The sequence below is a fragment of the Castor canadensis genome, chromosome 5, assembly GCF_047511655.1.
Source record: "Castor canadensis chromosome 5, mCasCan1.hap1v2, whole genome shotgun sequence".
Taxonomy (NCBI): domain Eukaryota; kingdom Metazoa; phylum Chordata; class Mammalia; order Rodentia; family Castoridae; genus Castor; species Castor canadensis.
In genome coordinates, this window is record NC_133390.1 from 127,408,370 (window position 1) to 127,426,024 (window position 17,655).

Here is a 17,655-nt window from a genome sequence, read left to right on the forward strand (position 1 = left end):
CTTTGACCACCCTGCATGGTAGCTTTAAGAAGGCAGAACCTAATTCCCACCCCCAAGAGCAGGGACCAGACTTGACTCTCTTCTAGGCAACAGACTGGGACAGAGTGCTGCTGTGTGACTTCTCAGGCTAGGCTACGATAAAGGAAAGTTCCTGACTGACTCTCTTTCCTGGGCCTCTTTTCTGGTGAGGACACCCACGGAGTCCATGGAGAGGAGTCCATGGAGGCCCAAGCAGAAAAGAACTGAGGCCTCCTGCCATCACCAGCTTGCCAGCCATGTGAGGGAGCCACTTCAAAAAGGTTCCTTGTAAGCAGCTTGACCTTGCACTTGTGAAAGACCCTGACCTGTGGCCCAGCTGCCAGTCCCAAATTCCTGACCCATTGTGAGGATAATAAATTTTATTGCTGTTTTAAACCACTAAGTTTTAGAGTAATTTGTTACCCATTAACAGATGACTAACGTACAAGGCAGCAGCTTCTTCACCTCCACTCCTTACTTTGTATGACATCATCTCATTTGTTTTCTTCCCAATTATCATCACTATCTGAAATTATAGTGTTTAATTAAGGACCTCCCACTGGTAGGGTCCTTCTCTCAGGGTTACATACTCAACAGTCATCAAGTTCTCCTCTCTCTGGCAAATCCTGGCAAATTGCTGCCATATCTGATCACATCACTGTGATATTAAAACTTCCTGATAGTTCTACAAAGTCCTCAGGGTAATATCTGAGCTCCTTGAGAGATAAGACCACAAACCACCTCTTCGATTGGGTTTCTGCCACATTCCTTGCTCTTTCTGGGATGTTTTTCTGATATAAGTCAGTTCTCTGGACATCAAGTGGTGTCCAACGATTCAATTCAATTCTGATCCTGTCTACCTGGAGTTAGTGTTAGATTTCACAAATTAAAGGTCTCAGACCCACAAGACTGTCCCACTTCAGATGCCAAGTGCAATCCCAGGTCACCTGTACTTCTGACCAGCTTGCTATAAACTGGAATTCCCACAACCTCCTCCTTAGATCTGGTATGACCCACAGAACTCAGGAAAATACTTGTATTTACTGATTTATTAGAAAAAAACAAACAAACTGGGAACAGCCAGGTAGAAGAGATGTTAACGGCAAAGCATCCAGGGAGAAGGGACGGGGAGGCATGGAGCCTCCAGGCCTTCTGGAGGTGAACAACTTTCCCAACACTTATTAGAAGGTAGGAGCAGGTGGCTCACGCTAATAATCCCAGCTACTCAGAAGGCAGGGATCAGGAGGATCATGGTTCAAAGCCAGCCAGAGCAAATAGTTCCCGAGACCCTATCTCAAAAATACCCAACACAAAACAGGGCTGGCACAGTGACTCAAATGGCAGAGCCCCTGCATAGTAAGTACAAGGCCCTGGGTTCAGATCTCAGTACCACAAAAAAAAAAAAAAAGGAAAGAAAGAAAGAAGGAAAAGAGGAGGAGAAGGAAAAAAAGAAGGAGAAGTAAGGAATGGCTGTCGTTTCAGTTGGTCATTTGGTGTGTACCTGTCCCCCAAACCCAACTCAACCAATCTGTCAAAAGGCTCATCTCTCAAATGTGAGCCAGCCATCAGCACTGGGGAGAGTGGGGCTTTGTGTTCTGAGCAGGCTGATCACTCAGATACTCTGGCATTAGGGACCACAACAAACCAGAAAACACTAACCACATCCATTCTGTTACGCATCACACAGGTGTCTCTGCAGACTTACTTAATCCCTGATCTACAGATCCCTTAGATGGGTCTTTGTGTGTGATGCTCTGGTGACATACAGTTCAAATACAATTCAGTGGTCTTTAGTCATCATAGAGTTGTGCAACCATTACCACAGTTTTAGAATATTTTCATCACCTCAAAAAGAAACCCCATATTCTTTAATATTCACCTCCCACTTCCCCAAGGCTGCCCTTCCCTGCTCTAGGCAACCACAAATCTTCCTGTCTCTGTGGATCTGTCTATTCTGAACATTTTATAGAAATGGAGTCACACAATATGTGGTTACCTTACTCTGTTTTCTGTTGCACAACAAAGTAGTTGAGGCCAGGTAATTTATAAAGAATAGATGTTTCATTAGCTCATGGTTCTGGGGTCCAGGGAATCCAAGGTCAAGGGGACACATGGGGCAAGGGTCCTCTTGCTGGTGGAGACCCTATAGAGTCCTAAGGTGGCACAAGGCATCACATAGCAAGGGGGGCCCAAACTGGCTTTTATAACAAAATTACTCTTGAGAGGATTAACAGCCAATTAATCCATGAATGAATCAACCCATTTATGAGGGCACCTTCAAGCCCTAAACATCTCTTAGAGGTCCCAATTGGTCCTACCTCTTATTATCTCACAATTAAGGTAAATTTCAACAAGGGTTTCAGTGGGGACATTCAGGCCATAGCAGTGGTCTTTTGTCACTTGTTTCTTTCCTTCTGCTTGATAGTCTAAGGTTTTCAAGTTTCCTCCATGTTGTAACATGGATTGGTACTTCACTTCTTTTTATTCCCAAATGATAATCCATTGCATGGATGTACCACATTTTGTTTATTCACTCATCACCTGATGGACACGGGTTGTCCTTCCTTTTTGAAATTACGGATGCGACTGCTATGAACTCTGTGAGGGTTTCTGAGTGGACCCATGGACTTGATGGTCTTCGGGGAGCCTGGTTCTCTGACACACTGGCAAACACTGTGTGTATGCACTTCCCAGGCATGAAGGGGCAGAGCATTCATCAGGCTTACTGAATAGGCAAAGGTCCATGCCTGGATGATCAGCCCAAGCTCCTTGCCTGTCTCTGATGCCCTGTGCCATGCCTCCTGCCTTTTCACACCAGCTTTCCAGTCAGATAGACCTGGGGCTTGGGGGCACTCTGCCAGCTACTTCTGTACCTCATACAAGCTAAACCTCCCGCTATTCATCTCCAAACTGGAGACAGTAGGAGGACACCCTGCCACACAGATGACTGAGGAGCATCCACAAAGTCCTGAGCAGCAGGCCAAGGTTGATACCTGACCCAGCCAAGGTGAGCCTCCTCTGACCTCCAGAGTGTCCCATGCGTTTCCATTTCTGCACCTTGGTTCTACTAAGGAAGGAGGAGAGAAAATGCAGAGACAAGGGAGCAAGAACATGTTTGCTGGCTAAAGGGGAAGATCAGGAAGGCATTTCCATTGTTTTTGGGTTCTAGCACCCTGCAGCCCTTGGCTGCAAAAAGGGAGTTGGCAGAGAGATGGAAAAGCTGATGAAATGCAGCCCAGGTGCAGGCAGAGGAAGCTGAGAACTGGTTCTTGGCCTGGAGGAAGGTGGGGAGGGGATTCAGAGCATAGAGGCCACTGGGCAGGAAGTGAGGGTGGAGGCAGAGCGATAAGTCTGACAGGAAGCCAGGGATCAAAGGAGTCACACCTGATGGTATGCAAGGAGGATGAGGTCCCAGGAGGGGGGCAACTGTGGTTTAAGGAGGGCGGAAAGGTTAGAAAGGCCAAGGGCGAAGAGAGAAGAGAGAGAGACCAAGACTGTGGGCCTGTCCAAGAGCTCCTGAAGCTGGAGTCTGCAGGGGACCACGGCCCTGATTAGTGCATTGCAGTGGCTCTCCAGCTCTGCTCAGTTACCTGTGACCCAGCAGAGAAGGCCGATGGTGGACCCCTTCAAAATGGAGGGAGACAGAGAGGAAGGCAGGAGCACGCTGGATTGATGGCTCTTAAAAAAGGATAATGGGGATGTCAAGGCTGGATAGAGGAAGAACTACAGTTAACAGCAGAGAGTTTCAGGTTATTAAGAAGACCCAAGAAGGAGCTTGGTAGGCATGAGCATTTAGGGGATAAAACCATGGGGGTAGAAAGAAGATATAAACAGGAGAGGGCTGTTGATGTGGCTCCATTGGCACAGCGCCTGCATAGCAAGCGGAAGGCCCTGAGTTCAAACCCAAGTACTACTTCCAAAACACCAAAACAACAACAACCCTGAAGCAGGGACTGCTTGAGCTCAGTTTGAGGCTAGCATGGGCAATACAGTGAAGTGTCATCTCAAAAAAAAAAAAGCTTAAATTTAAGGCTTATAAAATAAGCCTTCTTGGATTGTAAGATAACTGTGCAAACAACATCACAACTTTTTATTTGTTTTACAAATGTCCACCACCACACCTGGCTAACAAACTTTTGGTGGTGCTGGGGATGAAGCCCAGGGCTTCACACATGCTTATCACTGGTCATGTCATCGTGATTTAGTTTTAGAATATTTCCCCTAGCCCCAAAGAAATGCAGTATCCAACGACAATCACGGTCCATAGGCAACCATTTAGCTGTGTTCTGTCTCTAGATTTGCCTTTTCTAAGCACTGAATATACATGAAACCATTCAATATGTGGCCTTTTATGCCTGGCTTCTTTATTCTATTTATTTTTTGGTGGTACTGTGGTTTGAACTCAGGGCTTTGCACTTTTTGAGTCATGCCTACAGCCCTGGTTTCTGTAACTTTTCAGACACATCTGAAGCATTAAGAATTTTTTAATGTACTTATTAGTGATTTCTATACCTTATTTGGTGAAATGTCTATTCAAATTTTTTACTCACTTTTCAATTGGGTTTTCTTCCTATTGTTGAGTTGTAAGAATTCTTTACATAATCTAGTTTTAAATCCTTTGTTAGATATATGACTTGAAAATGATTTTCTTCCACCTTGTGGCTTGAATTTTCATTTTCTGGATGTCTTTTGACAAGGAAGAACTTTTAATTTTGATGAAGTCCAATTTACAAAGTTTTTCATTTAAGGACAGTTTTGCCTAACCTAAGGTCACATAGATTTTTTTCCCTTCTTCTGGAAGTTTTATAGACATCAGATTAATTAGAAACCAATAAAAACAAATTATGCTTTAAAAATGCATGAATGTACGGAGATTAAACAAGGCAATGTTTAGTAGCCTATGGGTCAAAGAAGAATTTGAAAGGCTAAGTAGAAAATATTTCAAACACAGTGGTAATGAATAGATATTTTTGGGGGGCAGTACTGGGGTTTGAACTCAAGCACCTGTTGTATCACAACTGTATCATGTCAGTCTCCTACTTCAAGGGCTTTCAACATAAAGTCAAAACTTTACGATGGCCTGGATTCTCCCCACTTCCAGGCTTGCTCATTTCTCCTCCTACAACATGGCATTGCAGATGCTATCCCTCTCCCTAGAGTACACCTCCTTCTCATTCCTGTTAATTCCTACTCATCCTTCATGTCTCTGCCAAGTATCACTTTCCTCAGGAAGGCTTTTCTAATCTCCCTGACAAGGTCAAATGCCCCAATTATTATCAATCCCATATTTCTTCTTAGCACCTATCATGGCTTCATCATTTAGTTTGGATGATTAGACAATTTAGGCCTCCCTGCTGTACTAGACTGAGAGTTCCACAGGGCAAAGACCAAATGTGCTTATATTCATCACTGTATCCTTACTTGACACAAACCTTGGGTACATAACATTCAGTCACAGAATAAAAACTGTTGAATGACTGAGTGATAGGTCATCTAGGATAAAAATAGGATTCAAGGGACGAAGACTACAGTGAAGGAAGATATGCCAGTGTCTTCAAAGAATAAAGTGCACTGACTGGGGAGGGGATGGACAAGGATGAGTTAAAGATCTTCTAGATAAGGGAGGAAGCCAAGGGTGCAGGGCTGTAGGAAGGTGAGGATGGTCTGGGAGTACAGCTCAGCATGGGTCAAAGAGAAACACGCTCTCAGGGAGAGTCACCCCTGACCAGATCTTCCACTGGATAAAGAAGAGGGCTGGGAGCATGGCTCAAATAGCAGAGCACCTGCCTAGTAAGCTCAACGCCTTGAATTCAAACACCAGCACTCCCAAAAATGAAGAAGAAGGGGTCAGATAAGATAAGTGCTATGCTTTTGGCCTTGGAACTAGAAGGTAAAAAAAGAAAAAAAGAAGTTCTCATAAACACTAAAAAGGTCTCAAGGCCTTAATTCTTCTAGGGGAAGCAGGAAAGTTGCCATTCACTGAAGGAAGTTGACAAGTCAATGAAAGCAGGACACAGGGAGACCCCTCCAAACTTTCCACTGAGCCCCTGAAGATCTGCCATAATCCCGCTCCAGAGGAATTAGTAAACTAACACAGAGAACCCTCCACACCTAAAACTGTCACACAGCAACAACCCATTAATGGCTCTTCTGGCTCTTTTTCAGACACTAAAAACAGATGTTTGAGGCCTAAATACAAACTTTTCCCAAGAAGACACGTACCTTGGTGAATGTAGGAAACTGGATGAAGGTGTCCTGGGGCAAATCTGGGATCCCCTGGGGGATGGAGAAGTTGCCCACATAAAAGGCTGGGAGTGTGTAGTAAGATGTGCAGGTAGCAGAGTCTTCACCATGGTGGTCAGCACCATGATCTCTCCAAGCCCCCAAGTGGCTGCGTACTGCATCCTCAGTGTTCAGGGGGAAGATTGTCCAGTTCGTGAGGATATTGGAGCCAAGGGTCAGGTTAGAGACCAAACCCTATGAAGGAGAAACAGGGCACACTGAGCTGGGGAGGGAAGGAAAAGAACTTCAAGGGTCTCTGCATTCAGCACTGAATTTCTGGGAAAAGCAAGCTGGAATACAAATCCCTGCTATAAATAAGAGTCAAACCATGCGCACATCCAAGAGACACAGGTCGCCTCAAGCATTAGTCATATCTGCTAGGGAACAGGTGTATTTCCCAAACTACAACTTTTCCTTCCTTGGGAGGCTATATGTCACCGCAAAAGGGCCAGAGCTGCTGCATCCACAGGAAGGGGATGGAGCCAATGGAGCACTTCAGTGTTTGCTAATATGGAAGAAGAAATGGAACCTGAGGAAGGGGGAAATGAGAAGTGAGGGATGCAAAGACCATTTACCCACTGCAGATGGGAGGGAGGGAGGGAAGGAGGGAGGGAGTGGATGGCCTCTGCCTCTCACCCTGTACTGGGAGCCAGTCTTGACCTTGAGCCCCTCCTGAGCAGTCCTCACACATGGTCACACCTCAGTGCACTCAGCTACTGTGAGGACTAAGTGAGAAGTCACAAGTGAGAACCCTCTCAGATCTGTGAGAGGACATAAAGAGCAATGATGAAAATGGCCAGCCTCTGAATTGCTTTGGAAGTCACTCCTTGTTCCACAGGTCCACGGACTTGAGGTGTCCCCGGCTGTGATCATGGAGACTTATGATCAAGACCCATCTAAACTTCCCATTCTCAGCTTTTTTTTTTAAATTTGTTTTTCTGAGACAGGATCTCACTATGTATCTCAGGCTTGCTAGGAACTTGCTATGTAGACTAGGCTGGTCTCAAACTCATGATGTTCCCACCTCCACCTCCTGAGTGCTGGGATAATAGGCACATACCACTGTGCCCATTCTCGGCTCATTCTTGGCTTTTTATATGGGGGAACTTTTCCATTCCCAGTGGATCCCAGATTTGTCTCAGGATACCTTCTGATACCAAGTCTTAATTGTCCATTTAGTAACCCAGTAAATATTAAGTCTGTGGCTGTGTGCCAGGCTCTTTTGCTGGGTACCCAGACTATTCAACAGTCTAGTCAATCCAGGGGTCAGTGTGGCCTCTGATAGCCAGGGAGAAAGACTACTGATTATAGCTGAGCACAAGGATGGTAAGAAAGACATCTATACTTGAGGCAAAGGCTATCTGTACATAGCCTTCCCTAAGTGTGTAATTGCTTGGCCTCTGGGCTGTCTCCAAGAGGGTTGGGAAGCAGTCCTATGTTCTTGTCCTGTCCTAGACTGGTGGTGCCATTATTTCCTACAGAAAGTCTTCTCTCTTCTAGAAGACGGTAAGCTATGGGCAGTCTATTTTCCATCTCTGCGCCCCCTGAAATACTTCTGGGGCACCCTGTAACAAAGTTTGCTGAATAATGCTTTAGAAATATTTGTTAGAAAATATAGATTTGGACCAGATACTGAGTGAGCAACCCAGATAAGAGGCAGTGTAGCAAGGCAGAAATCTGTCCATATTGCTTGTGTGTCATGGACCAACTGTCAAAGCCCACATAACCAAGCCTATCAAACACTAAGCTGACTTGGTTGACAAGGGAGTGACTTTCATGAGTGACGTGGGTTTTCAAAGCAGAGGAAGAACATGGTGGAGTGGCTTCTGTTCCTTTCCACGGGATGACCAAACTCAAGCCCAAAGGAGGCAAAACAAATCAGAGAGGCTCACTCATCAAGCATGGCAAAATGTGTGTGTGCTTTTAGGATTTAACTGGCTGGATGGTGGTGATCATTTCACAATGTGTATGTCTACTGAAACATCACAGTAAAATTTGCTTCACTGTCAATGAGAGCAGAGGCAAAGAATGCATGGGTGAGTTTTTAAATGGATGTATACAACGTCCTCTGACCGATTAGACACAGGCCTGCCAACCCTGAGTCTCTGTGCTAACATTGTGGTTCATCCTACCTTAAAATCATTGATAAATGTGCCATAGTTCACACGCCCCATGTTCTCCACCAGAATGTCCACAGTGGCTCCTGCTTTCCCCGTTATGTTCAGAGTGATCACGTTGTTTCGCTCGAGGATGCCCTGGGGGACCTGCGGATGAGAGTTGAATGGAAGGTAAGAAGGGCAGCACCCTTACTTACTTACTTACTTTGGCCCTCATGTGCCTGCTGCAAAGGGTCATCAGACTTACAGGGAGTGAGCTGGTCCCTCAGTCCAAGTCATGGGCCAGGTGTCCAAGTTCCCCCCGTCAATACTTTCTAAACAGGAAAATGACCACACACACACACACACACACACACACACACACACACACACACACTCAGAGCACAGCAAGGGTCAGCCAGGTTTCCTTTTCCTTTGCCTTGGAATGTCGTTGTGTCTTTTTTTTTTTTTTTGGTGGTACTGGAGACTGAACTCAGGACCTCACAGTTGCAAGACAGTTATAGAAGACAGTTCTAGTACTTGAGCCACACCCCCCAGTCCCCGAGCATCTATTTTTAAAGGAACAAGAATGGGAGCAAAATTCCAAGAGAGAATTCCTAATACAGAAACCACTCCATGTTCTCACAGCACAGAAGTCAGTTGTGAAGAAATAGCTACTAAATAACTTGGAGAGATGAACAACCTCAGATGACCAAGATAAAATCAGAGAGTTAGGTGGAGTGTTCTTACCTCAAAATACTTGACATGATGCATTAACCACGGAAATTATATAACAGAATGAAGGAAAACAAGAGGTATCTTATCAACAACATATTCCTAATTCTTTAAAAGGTTATTTTTTTTATACTGACATTACACTGACTGCAATTCACTAAGACTACTCCTAAATTGACAAAGAAATAATCAGCATAAGTATAGCATAATCTTTCAGAAATGTGTTCCCACTGAAAGTAAAGCTGCTGATTACAAAAAAAATGGAAATATTTTAACTCAACTCTTGGTTTGGAAAATCTGTTCATGTGCCTTGCAAACTACTATTTCAATAAGGAATGGATGTCTTGTTGTTTATCTGGGTCTGCATTTATTTCAATTTTTGTTTTGAGACAGTCTCGCTCTGCAGCCCCTCACAATCTGCCTGCCTCAGCCCTCAACTTCATTTTTAAAAGGCAGTTTCTCTAGATATATAAATCTTTTTTCCCTGAATTTTAAAATATCACTCTACTGCTTTCTGACCTCCATTACTTTATACATGAAGTCAGTACTAATTGTATTATTGTTTTCTTGAATGTGATGAGTTATTTTGTTGCTTTCAAGATTTTTCTTCCAGCAGTTTCAGATGTATCTAAACATGGTTCCCTTTGTATTTATCTTACATGGGGTTCTTGGAGCTGTGGGTTAATGTTTTCCATCAAATTTGAGAAGTTTTCACCATTATCTCCTCAAATATTTTTCCCCCCCTCTCTTCCCTCCTTTGGGATTATTACATAGTTAAACCAAGAGACTCGACAGTAAGGATTGCTCCTGTGTCTTCATACTCAATGGTTTAGGGGAAGGTTGTACTCGAACACCTCAAACCCATAAGGACTCACCCTCTGCTGATTGATCTGTTATGTGTTGGGGAATGTGTTCAAAGCTGCAGCCAATTTGCAAGTATCCCCTGAATTTTACTTTTCACTAGGCTCTTGCATCTCCCACATACATGTTTAGTTTTCCAGTCAGTCACGAATTGTGAGAGTTTAAGTCAGTCCTTCTACAGCGCTCTAGTTTCCAGGATATTCCTTAACAAAGACCCTCAGCTTTACTCCATTTATTTCCACATTAACCACTTTTAGCAAAGACAGAGATTCTATTCCACCTGAAATGAGTGTAAACTCTTGGCAGCAAAGCTGCTGGTTTTGCAGTTAGCCCCATCTTGGCAAAATAACTATTCCCACCAACCACTTGCCTTTCTCTTCTTTTTTGGATATACCATCACTTATTAGAATTTAAATTCAATTAATTTTGTTTTCTTGCCTAAGTGGGGAAAAAAAAAAAACCCTAAGGAAGTCTCATGCTAAAAACTAATATAACTTTTGAAAAGTCATATATTTCTAAGTATCTATGTGAATTCAAATATAAAAGTTACCAGAAATGATCAAATTTATAATGAAAAGTTCCCATTACCAAATATTGTATTTTTAAATTTAATTTTATTTTTCCAGAGACAGTATTTTGCTATGTAGCCCAGGCTGCCCTCACACACATGATCCTCCTACCTCAGCCTCCTCCTGAGTGTTGAGATCATAGGTGTGCACCATTATGCCCAGCCCTGGAATGGATATTTCTCTTCCTTTTCCTCTTCTTTCCTTTCTCCCTTCTTTCTTTCCTTCCTTTGTCTCTCTCTCTCTCTCTCTCCCCCACTTTCTTTCTTCTTCTTTTTTTTTTTTGGTGGTCCAGGGATCTGAACTCAGGGCCTTGTGCTTGCTAAGTAGGTGCTCTACCACTTGAGCCACACCCCAGTCCTCCCCCTTCTCCCTTGTCCTTCCTTCCCCCTCCCTCCTCCTCCTTCCTTCCTTCTTCTCCTTCTTCTCAGAATGAATATTTTCAAATGCATCTGCCTTTGTTATGAAACAAAGTTCTAAGGTATCAAGTTCAATGAACTTTGTGTAGTGGCACAAAACAAAGTAGGACTAGAAACAGACACTGTCCTTAAGGAGCTGAGAAGGCGCGGGGAACACGCTGAGCTCAGCCCAGAAGCATGACCTGGGCTGGGGATCCAGAGGTTCCCGGGAGGGCAGGTCTTTGAGCACAGCCCTCAGGGTTAACGTGGGCATGGGGTGTTCTGGGCACAACAGAGCATACCTGAGGCCACATCAGCAAGCAAGGGGCACAGCTAAGCAGCATAAAGAAGAGGGGTATAGCCGAGGCTGGAGAGGTGAGCAAAGGCCTCAAGACCATGTTAACAAGTGCACACAGCATACCCCCATGGGGCAGAAAAGCACAGCTCAGACACCACTCTTACCCCATCCACGGCGACATAGGCCCGATCGTGAACCCCATTGAAGGGTGAAGAGAGGGCTGTCAGGTTTCTGCAATCTTGAGGAAGTGTTGTTCGGTACAGCACAAATCCAAAATGCTAGTTAGAAAAGGATTTAAGAAAAAGGCATCACTCTTTTTTTCATTTAAAGTGAATTTGGTTTCCCTAGATCTGTATGAAAGCCATGCTTCAAAAGTCATAAAGAATGAAAAGCTTCCCTCAACCCCAGCAAAAATCAATCTGCAAGAAGGGAACTGGCTTTGGTTCTCAGATCTCAGAGTAAACACTCTGACAGCAGCTGCAAGGAGCCCTGAAGAGTATCTTAGCACATCCCTCTTCCATGAGGGAAAATAACACAACGCCCGGCAGTTAGTTCATTTGCTCAGAGTGACTTGGAACTACTGATGTTAACTCAAAAAACAAAATCAAGAAAAACCAACATAAAGAAAAAGAAGAAAAAAAAAAAAAAAAACCCAGTCAAATATACATCAATAAAACCAAGAGCTGAAGCTCTGCTTAGTAGAACATTGTCCAGGTTCTTGGGCTTAACTGTGCTCTAACACACAGAACAAGACTCAATCTGAAACTATTTAAAGTGGAGTAACAGGGGAAAGAGAGCATTGGGGGGCCAGGGTGTAACTGTTGCTAAGTCAGAAGTTATTTTAGATGCTGACATTCTGGTCCTCAGGGGATGCCTCAACCAGTCTCAGCATCCACAGGAATTAGTTGATGACTTTGCCCATTTCCATCTTGCAGTGGACACTAGCAAGGGTGAGCTGGGACAAAAACCTGAGTTCCCAAAGAGAATCCAGTAGAAATCCAGCATGGAACAAGGACAGAGTCCCCTACTATTGAGCCCCAAAGTTGAAAGGTGATTTGGGGGAGCCAAGGAAAGTGTGAACAACCTACTGTCTTCAATGACAGGAACAGGCTGCACACATGGTATGCTAGCCCCACCCAAACTTTCAAGCTCAATAACATCTGCCCCCAACCCCAAATCTCTGCCTCTTCTTGTTTGTATTTATTTATGTATTTATTTACTTATCAATACTACCAAAAGTGGTGAGTACTACCTCAGAAGCCAAGGAAAACTGCACAGGGCTTTCAGGAGGGCAGCAGAACCTTGGGTGACTCCTGCACAGGTATGGCTGAGACCTCAGGAGTCTGGGAGGTGGCTAGCCTGCAGAGGTATGAGGCTGGGCTCCACTTCTGCAGCTGTGCACTCCATAGTTTCACTGTAAGTAAGTATTGTGTGGGCTTGTCCCCAACCTGAAACAACCAGGCCCTAAGGAGCCCCACCCAATTCCAGAACACCGGTATGGCCAGAGGTGAGAGAGCAGAAGGTTTTAAGAACCATGGCTGCAAGTGGCTTCACAGTAGCCTGGACTGCACTCCCTAGGGTCCAAGCGCCCTGTGTCTGTCCTTGTCAGGACTGCTCAGTGACCCTGCTAAAAGTTGAAGTGAAGTGAAGACAAGTACCATTTACAGATGCAGACACCTGTGTATAGTTGGTGTCATGCTGAGGTAAGAAAAGAATGCTCCCAGATGTTAGTGAAAAAGTGTATGCAGGGGGCTGTACTGACCACTGTACTGACCCAAAGCAGAGTTGTTGGAATAAAACCACAAGTGTAAAAACAGTAACTGGAGGCAAAGTACACCAAACTTAGATACGCTGTTATGTGGCCTTATCGTTCACATTCCTTCCAGAAGGCAACCTCCGCAGAAAGTCACACAGGAAGACTCAGGTAAGCTAACATTTCAAAAAAAGGGACTAAGATCCCAGTGATGGAGCACAACATGGCAACAAGGGGCAGATGGGCCTCAGGGGTATCCTGGGCATCTTGAGCTGTGCCCTGAGGAGGACATGTCTCCTCTGTTGTGTTTGCACCAAAACCATTTTATTGAGTCTAATCAGTAAGGGACAGTCTACAAGCAGCCTGAACTCGTCAAAAATGTCCATGCTGTGTGAAAGAGAGAGAGACAGACAGACAGACAGAGAGAGAAAGAAACATCTCAGATGAGAAGACTAGAGGCCTTATAAATAAATGCAAGGTGAGGTCCTGGGCTGGAAACCGGACAGAGAGAGAACGGGAGAGGGTATTACAGCATACGAAGGACACTTGACTGTAGAACGTGTACCAGAGAACAGGATGGTACCAGTCTTAAGTTTCTTAAGGGTAACCACAGTACTGTGGTCACATAGGGGAATATCCTTTATCTTAAAAGGTATATGCTGCAATATTTAGGGGTGGTCACAACAACTAAAAATGATTAAAAAGAAAAAACCAGTTAACTACATACATGCACAAAGGGAAAAATAAGATAAGAGAAGCTATGAAAAGTATGCAGGGTGAAATTTTTCAAAATAAAAAGTTGGGGACAACTTCTAAAAAAAGATGAGGCAGTGCCTAGAGATTAAACACATACAAATATACAGACACTGAAAAACAAGATGTGCTCCATTCTTTTCAAAGGCAGGAAAAAGAGCTTCTAAGAATCCCCGCTAGGAAGAACACACTTTCCACATCATTAAGGTAACATGGAATAGGTGGTTCAATTGTCTGTTTTTGTTTTTTGACTGTCCTGGAGTTTGAACTCAGGGCTTTGCACTTGCCAGGCAGGGACTCTACCACTTAAGCCAAGCCTCTAGCCCCTGCCCCCCACCCTTTTTTTTTTTTTTTTTGGTGGTACTGGGGTTTGAACTCAGGGCCTCATGCTTGCAAGGCAGGCACTCTACCACTTGAGCCACTCCACCAGCCCTCAATTGCTTTTTTTTTTTTTTGCTCCAAACTTTAGTTTATTTTTATTTACTGAGATATACTTTACATATAAAACATAGATGGCATTTAGTTGGATAAAATTTAACACTTCCTATACTATGTAGTCATAACTCTAATTAAAATACTGAACATTTTCATGTCTCCAAAAAGTTTCCTCATGGACAGTTGACATTGGCACCCCTATTATCTATCTTTGTTTTAATTTTTTTTTATTCATTTATTCACATGTGCATACATTATTTGGGTCATTTCTCCCCCTACCTCCTCCCTTCCCCTCTACCCAACTTCCCTCCTCAGTTCCAGGCAGGTCCCGTTCTGCCCTTATCACTAATTTTGTTGAAGAAAAGACATAAGCATAATAAGGAAGACAAAGCGTTTTTGCTAGTTGAGTTAAGGATAACTACACAGAAAGATTTCTAACATTGCTTTCATGTACACGTGTTACAACCCATGTTGATTCATCTCTAACTGATCTTTACACTGGTTCCTGATCCCCTTCTCATGATAACCTGTCGTTTTAAGGTTTCTGTATTAGTTCCTCTGGAGTGGGGACACCAAACGCTTTCATGTTTTGGGTTTTCTACCTATTTCTATATCTCCTGTATGTGCTCTCCGCTTGTCATATGATCCAAGTCCAACCACATTGCTGCATTTGCCCTAGATCTAAAGTCCGCATATGAGGGAGAACATACAATTTTTGGTCTTCTGAGCCTGGCTGACCTCACTTAGAATGATGTTCTCCAGTTCCAAACATTTACTTGGAAATGATAAGATTTCATTCTTCTTCATGGCTGCATAAAATTCCATTGTGTATAAATACCACATTTTCTTGATCCATTCGTCAGTAGTGGGGCATCTTGGCTGTTTCTATAACTTGGCTATTGTGAATAGTGCTGCAATGAACATGGGGGTGCAGGTGCCTCTGGAGTAACCTGTGTCACATTCCTTTGGGTATAGCCCCAGGAGTGGGATTGCTGGATCATATGGCAGGTCTATGTTTAGATTTAAGAAGCCTCCAAATTTTTTTCCAGAGTGGTTGCACCTCAATTGCCTTTTTGTGAGTTAAAATGGTGGTGTTCCACCCAAGCCTAGCAATAAGGATTAAGTAGATCAGTCAAGGCACTTGATTTAAAACTTTTCAGAAGTATATTGAAGTAAGTCAAGCCACGTCCTATGTGAGTGATAAGAAATAAGAGGAAAATGCAGAAAAGATCAGCTCACAGCCTGGAGACACAGGGTTAGCTTCCTCGGGTCTCATTTATGTGGTTAGCATTTTGGTCCCTGTGTCCAGAAGCATCATCTTGCCAGTAGAAAAAAGGATGAAGTGTTACCTTCGAAGGCCTACCTGTTTCACCTGGATAAATGTCAAGGGATAAAGGCTTTCTATGGGCCCATTAGGACACAGGACATCCAAAGCAGCTGCCACTGTCTTTAACTGAAAAGAAGCAAAAGCAGCATTCATTCACTGTAGCCTGTTACCAGCAATCAGAGTAGATCATATTACATCCAAATCACCAAAGATACTGGTGAACTTAACCAAACCCCCAAAAAACCTAAATTTCACTCAATGCTGCTTCCACTCATTTTCAGTTCTCTTCATCCACTTCTTTTTCCTCCCTCCTTCCTCCCTCCTCCTTTCCTCTCCTCCCCTCCCCTCTTTCCTTCCTTCCTTTGCTGGGAATCAAACCCAGAGCCTTGCACGTACTAGGCAAACACTCTACCACTGAGCTTAAGTCTTGATGAAAAATGTAAATGATGGTATCTCAAAAAGAATTTCCAACATACGCATTCAGAAATACCACCTGCTCAGGGCTAGATATGAAAGGCCTTAAAATGAATGAAAACTGAGGTTTTGAGCCAGCCTCCTCGGTAAAGCTTTCCACAACATCTCTGAGTGAAATAACCATGAAGCGAAAGGAGTAACAGAGGCAAATGATTCTAAGTTTAGATATACTGTTATCTTGTCACTTCACTGTGACTATTTCATAGTTATTTCACGTCCTCTGATTTTGTCTGTGGCATATGTTCTGAGCCTGTGTCTTTTATCAATTGCTTTATCTTTGTATCCCCTGCCACACTGTCAGATCCTTTAGGGTAGGATACACACTGTGCTCACCCCAATACCCAGCAGCTGGTAGACATAATAAATGTTCACTACATTAATTCCAAAGGATTGTGTGTTCTTACAACCCAGCATGTTTTTTCTAATGCAATAACAATGACAATACCTCCCAGTCATCAAGTCCTGTATATTTCAGGTGAGACAGGAGCACTGTATACCCACCACCTTGTTTAATCCTCACGGCTGCCCAGTGGGGCAGCACTGACCCCGTGTCTACATGAGGCAACAGAGACTCAGAGGAGCTCACCTGAGCAGTGGTAGAGCCAAGATTTGTAGTCATGTTTGGCTCCGTTACACAGTGTTCCATTGCATGATACTGGTTAGGAATTTTATAAATGCTTTCCAAGGTTACCTTGCTGCTGTGTAGCATCAAGGAAAAAAGTCTAAGTTACAACTCCATCACTGGGCAGCGGGGACTCATGCCTGTAATCCTAGCTACTCGGGAGGCAGAGATCAGGAGGATCATGGTTTGAAGCCAGCCCAGGCAAACAGTTTGCAAGACCCTATCTTGAAAAAACCTTCACAAAAAAGGGCTGATGGGGGTGGCTCTGAGTTCCAGCCTCAGTACCGAAAAAAAAAAAAACAACTTCATCAAGCCAGCTACTCACCTGGGTTTTTTCCCACATGGACAACTAAAGGACTACAACTCACAGCCAAACTTTGATTCTATTAACTATGTTTTATATATATCAAATTAAGTTATAGGCTGATTTTCCTTCAGGGGAAACAGAATGCTTCTTACTAAGCTACTTAGTGTTCTGTTGTTTTAAACACTAAGAGCTACTTTCTGCCACATAAAATTAAGTTTTCATAGCTCTAACACCAACCAACCTTTTCCTCTAGTGATTGTAGTGATGAGCAAGTAGAAGCTGCGCCCTTTTCAAGTGAGATTAAAGTCTGATTAATCTATAGAGAGATTCCTATCTGACAGAGACCACATTCTTTGTAGAATGTAGCACACAAAACTGACACTAGGTGGAAAATGTCACAACAGCTCAGTCAGCCAACCATACGTCAGAAGGCTTCTTCGATGGAAAAATTATACAATCATGTTTGGCATTTTGCTTAAAGATAAAAACCTACGATGCTATTTTAGAATCTCGAGATTCTTAAGAAAAAGGTAATTTCATGTTTTTTCTTCTTGTGAGTGAATACATGTAGGAGTTAGGGATGATGAGGGGGAAAACCTGAAAACACAGAAGGCCAAAACAACCTGACTTTGGCTTATGTCAGTCCTTTTGACTATTAAATAAGATCTAAAAGAAGTCTTTCCTAGAATAAAATGACATTAATGTTTACTTATGATTAATTTCTAGCTTC

At 43.5% G+C, this 17,655-nt stretch overlaps 1 protein-coding gene and 1 non-coding gene across 2 annotated transcripts in view; both read right to left on the minus strand.

Annotated features, from left to right (window-relative positions):
• Glb1 (galactosidase beta 1) overlaps positions 1-17,655 on the minus strand; it is an 80,467-nt gene that overhangs the window by 10,171 nt on the left and 52,641 nt on the right. The window contains exons 12-15 of the mRNA XM_020175169.2: positions 15,559-15,648; positions 11,419-11,532; positions 8,433-8,564; positions 6,241-6,495 (exon numbers count right to left, since the gene is read on the minus strand). Coding sequence (XP_020030758.1) covers positions 6,241-6,495; positions 8,433-8,564; positions 11,419-11,532; positions 15,559-15,648 — 591 coding nt within the window. The remainder of the gene's footprint in view (positions 1-6,240; positions 6,496-8,432; positions 8,565-11,418; positions 11,533-15,558; positions 15,649-17,655) is intronic.
• On the minus strand, positions 14,116-14,188 carry Trnaa-ugc (transfer RNA alanine (anticodon UGC)). Its single transcript has one exon. It is a non-coding gene; the product is annotated as a tRNA-Ala (tRNA).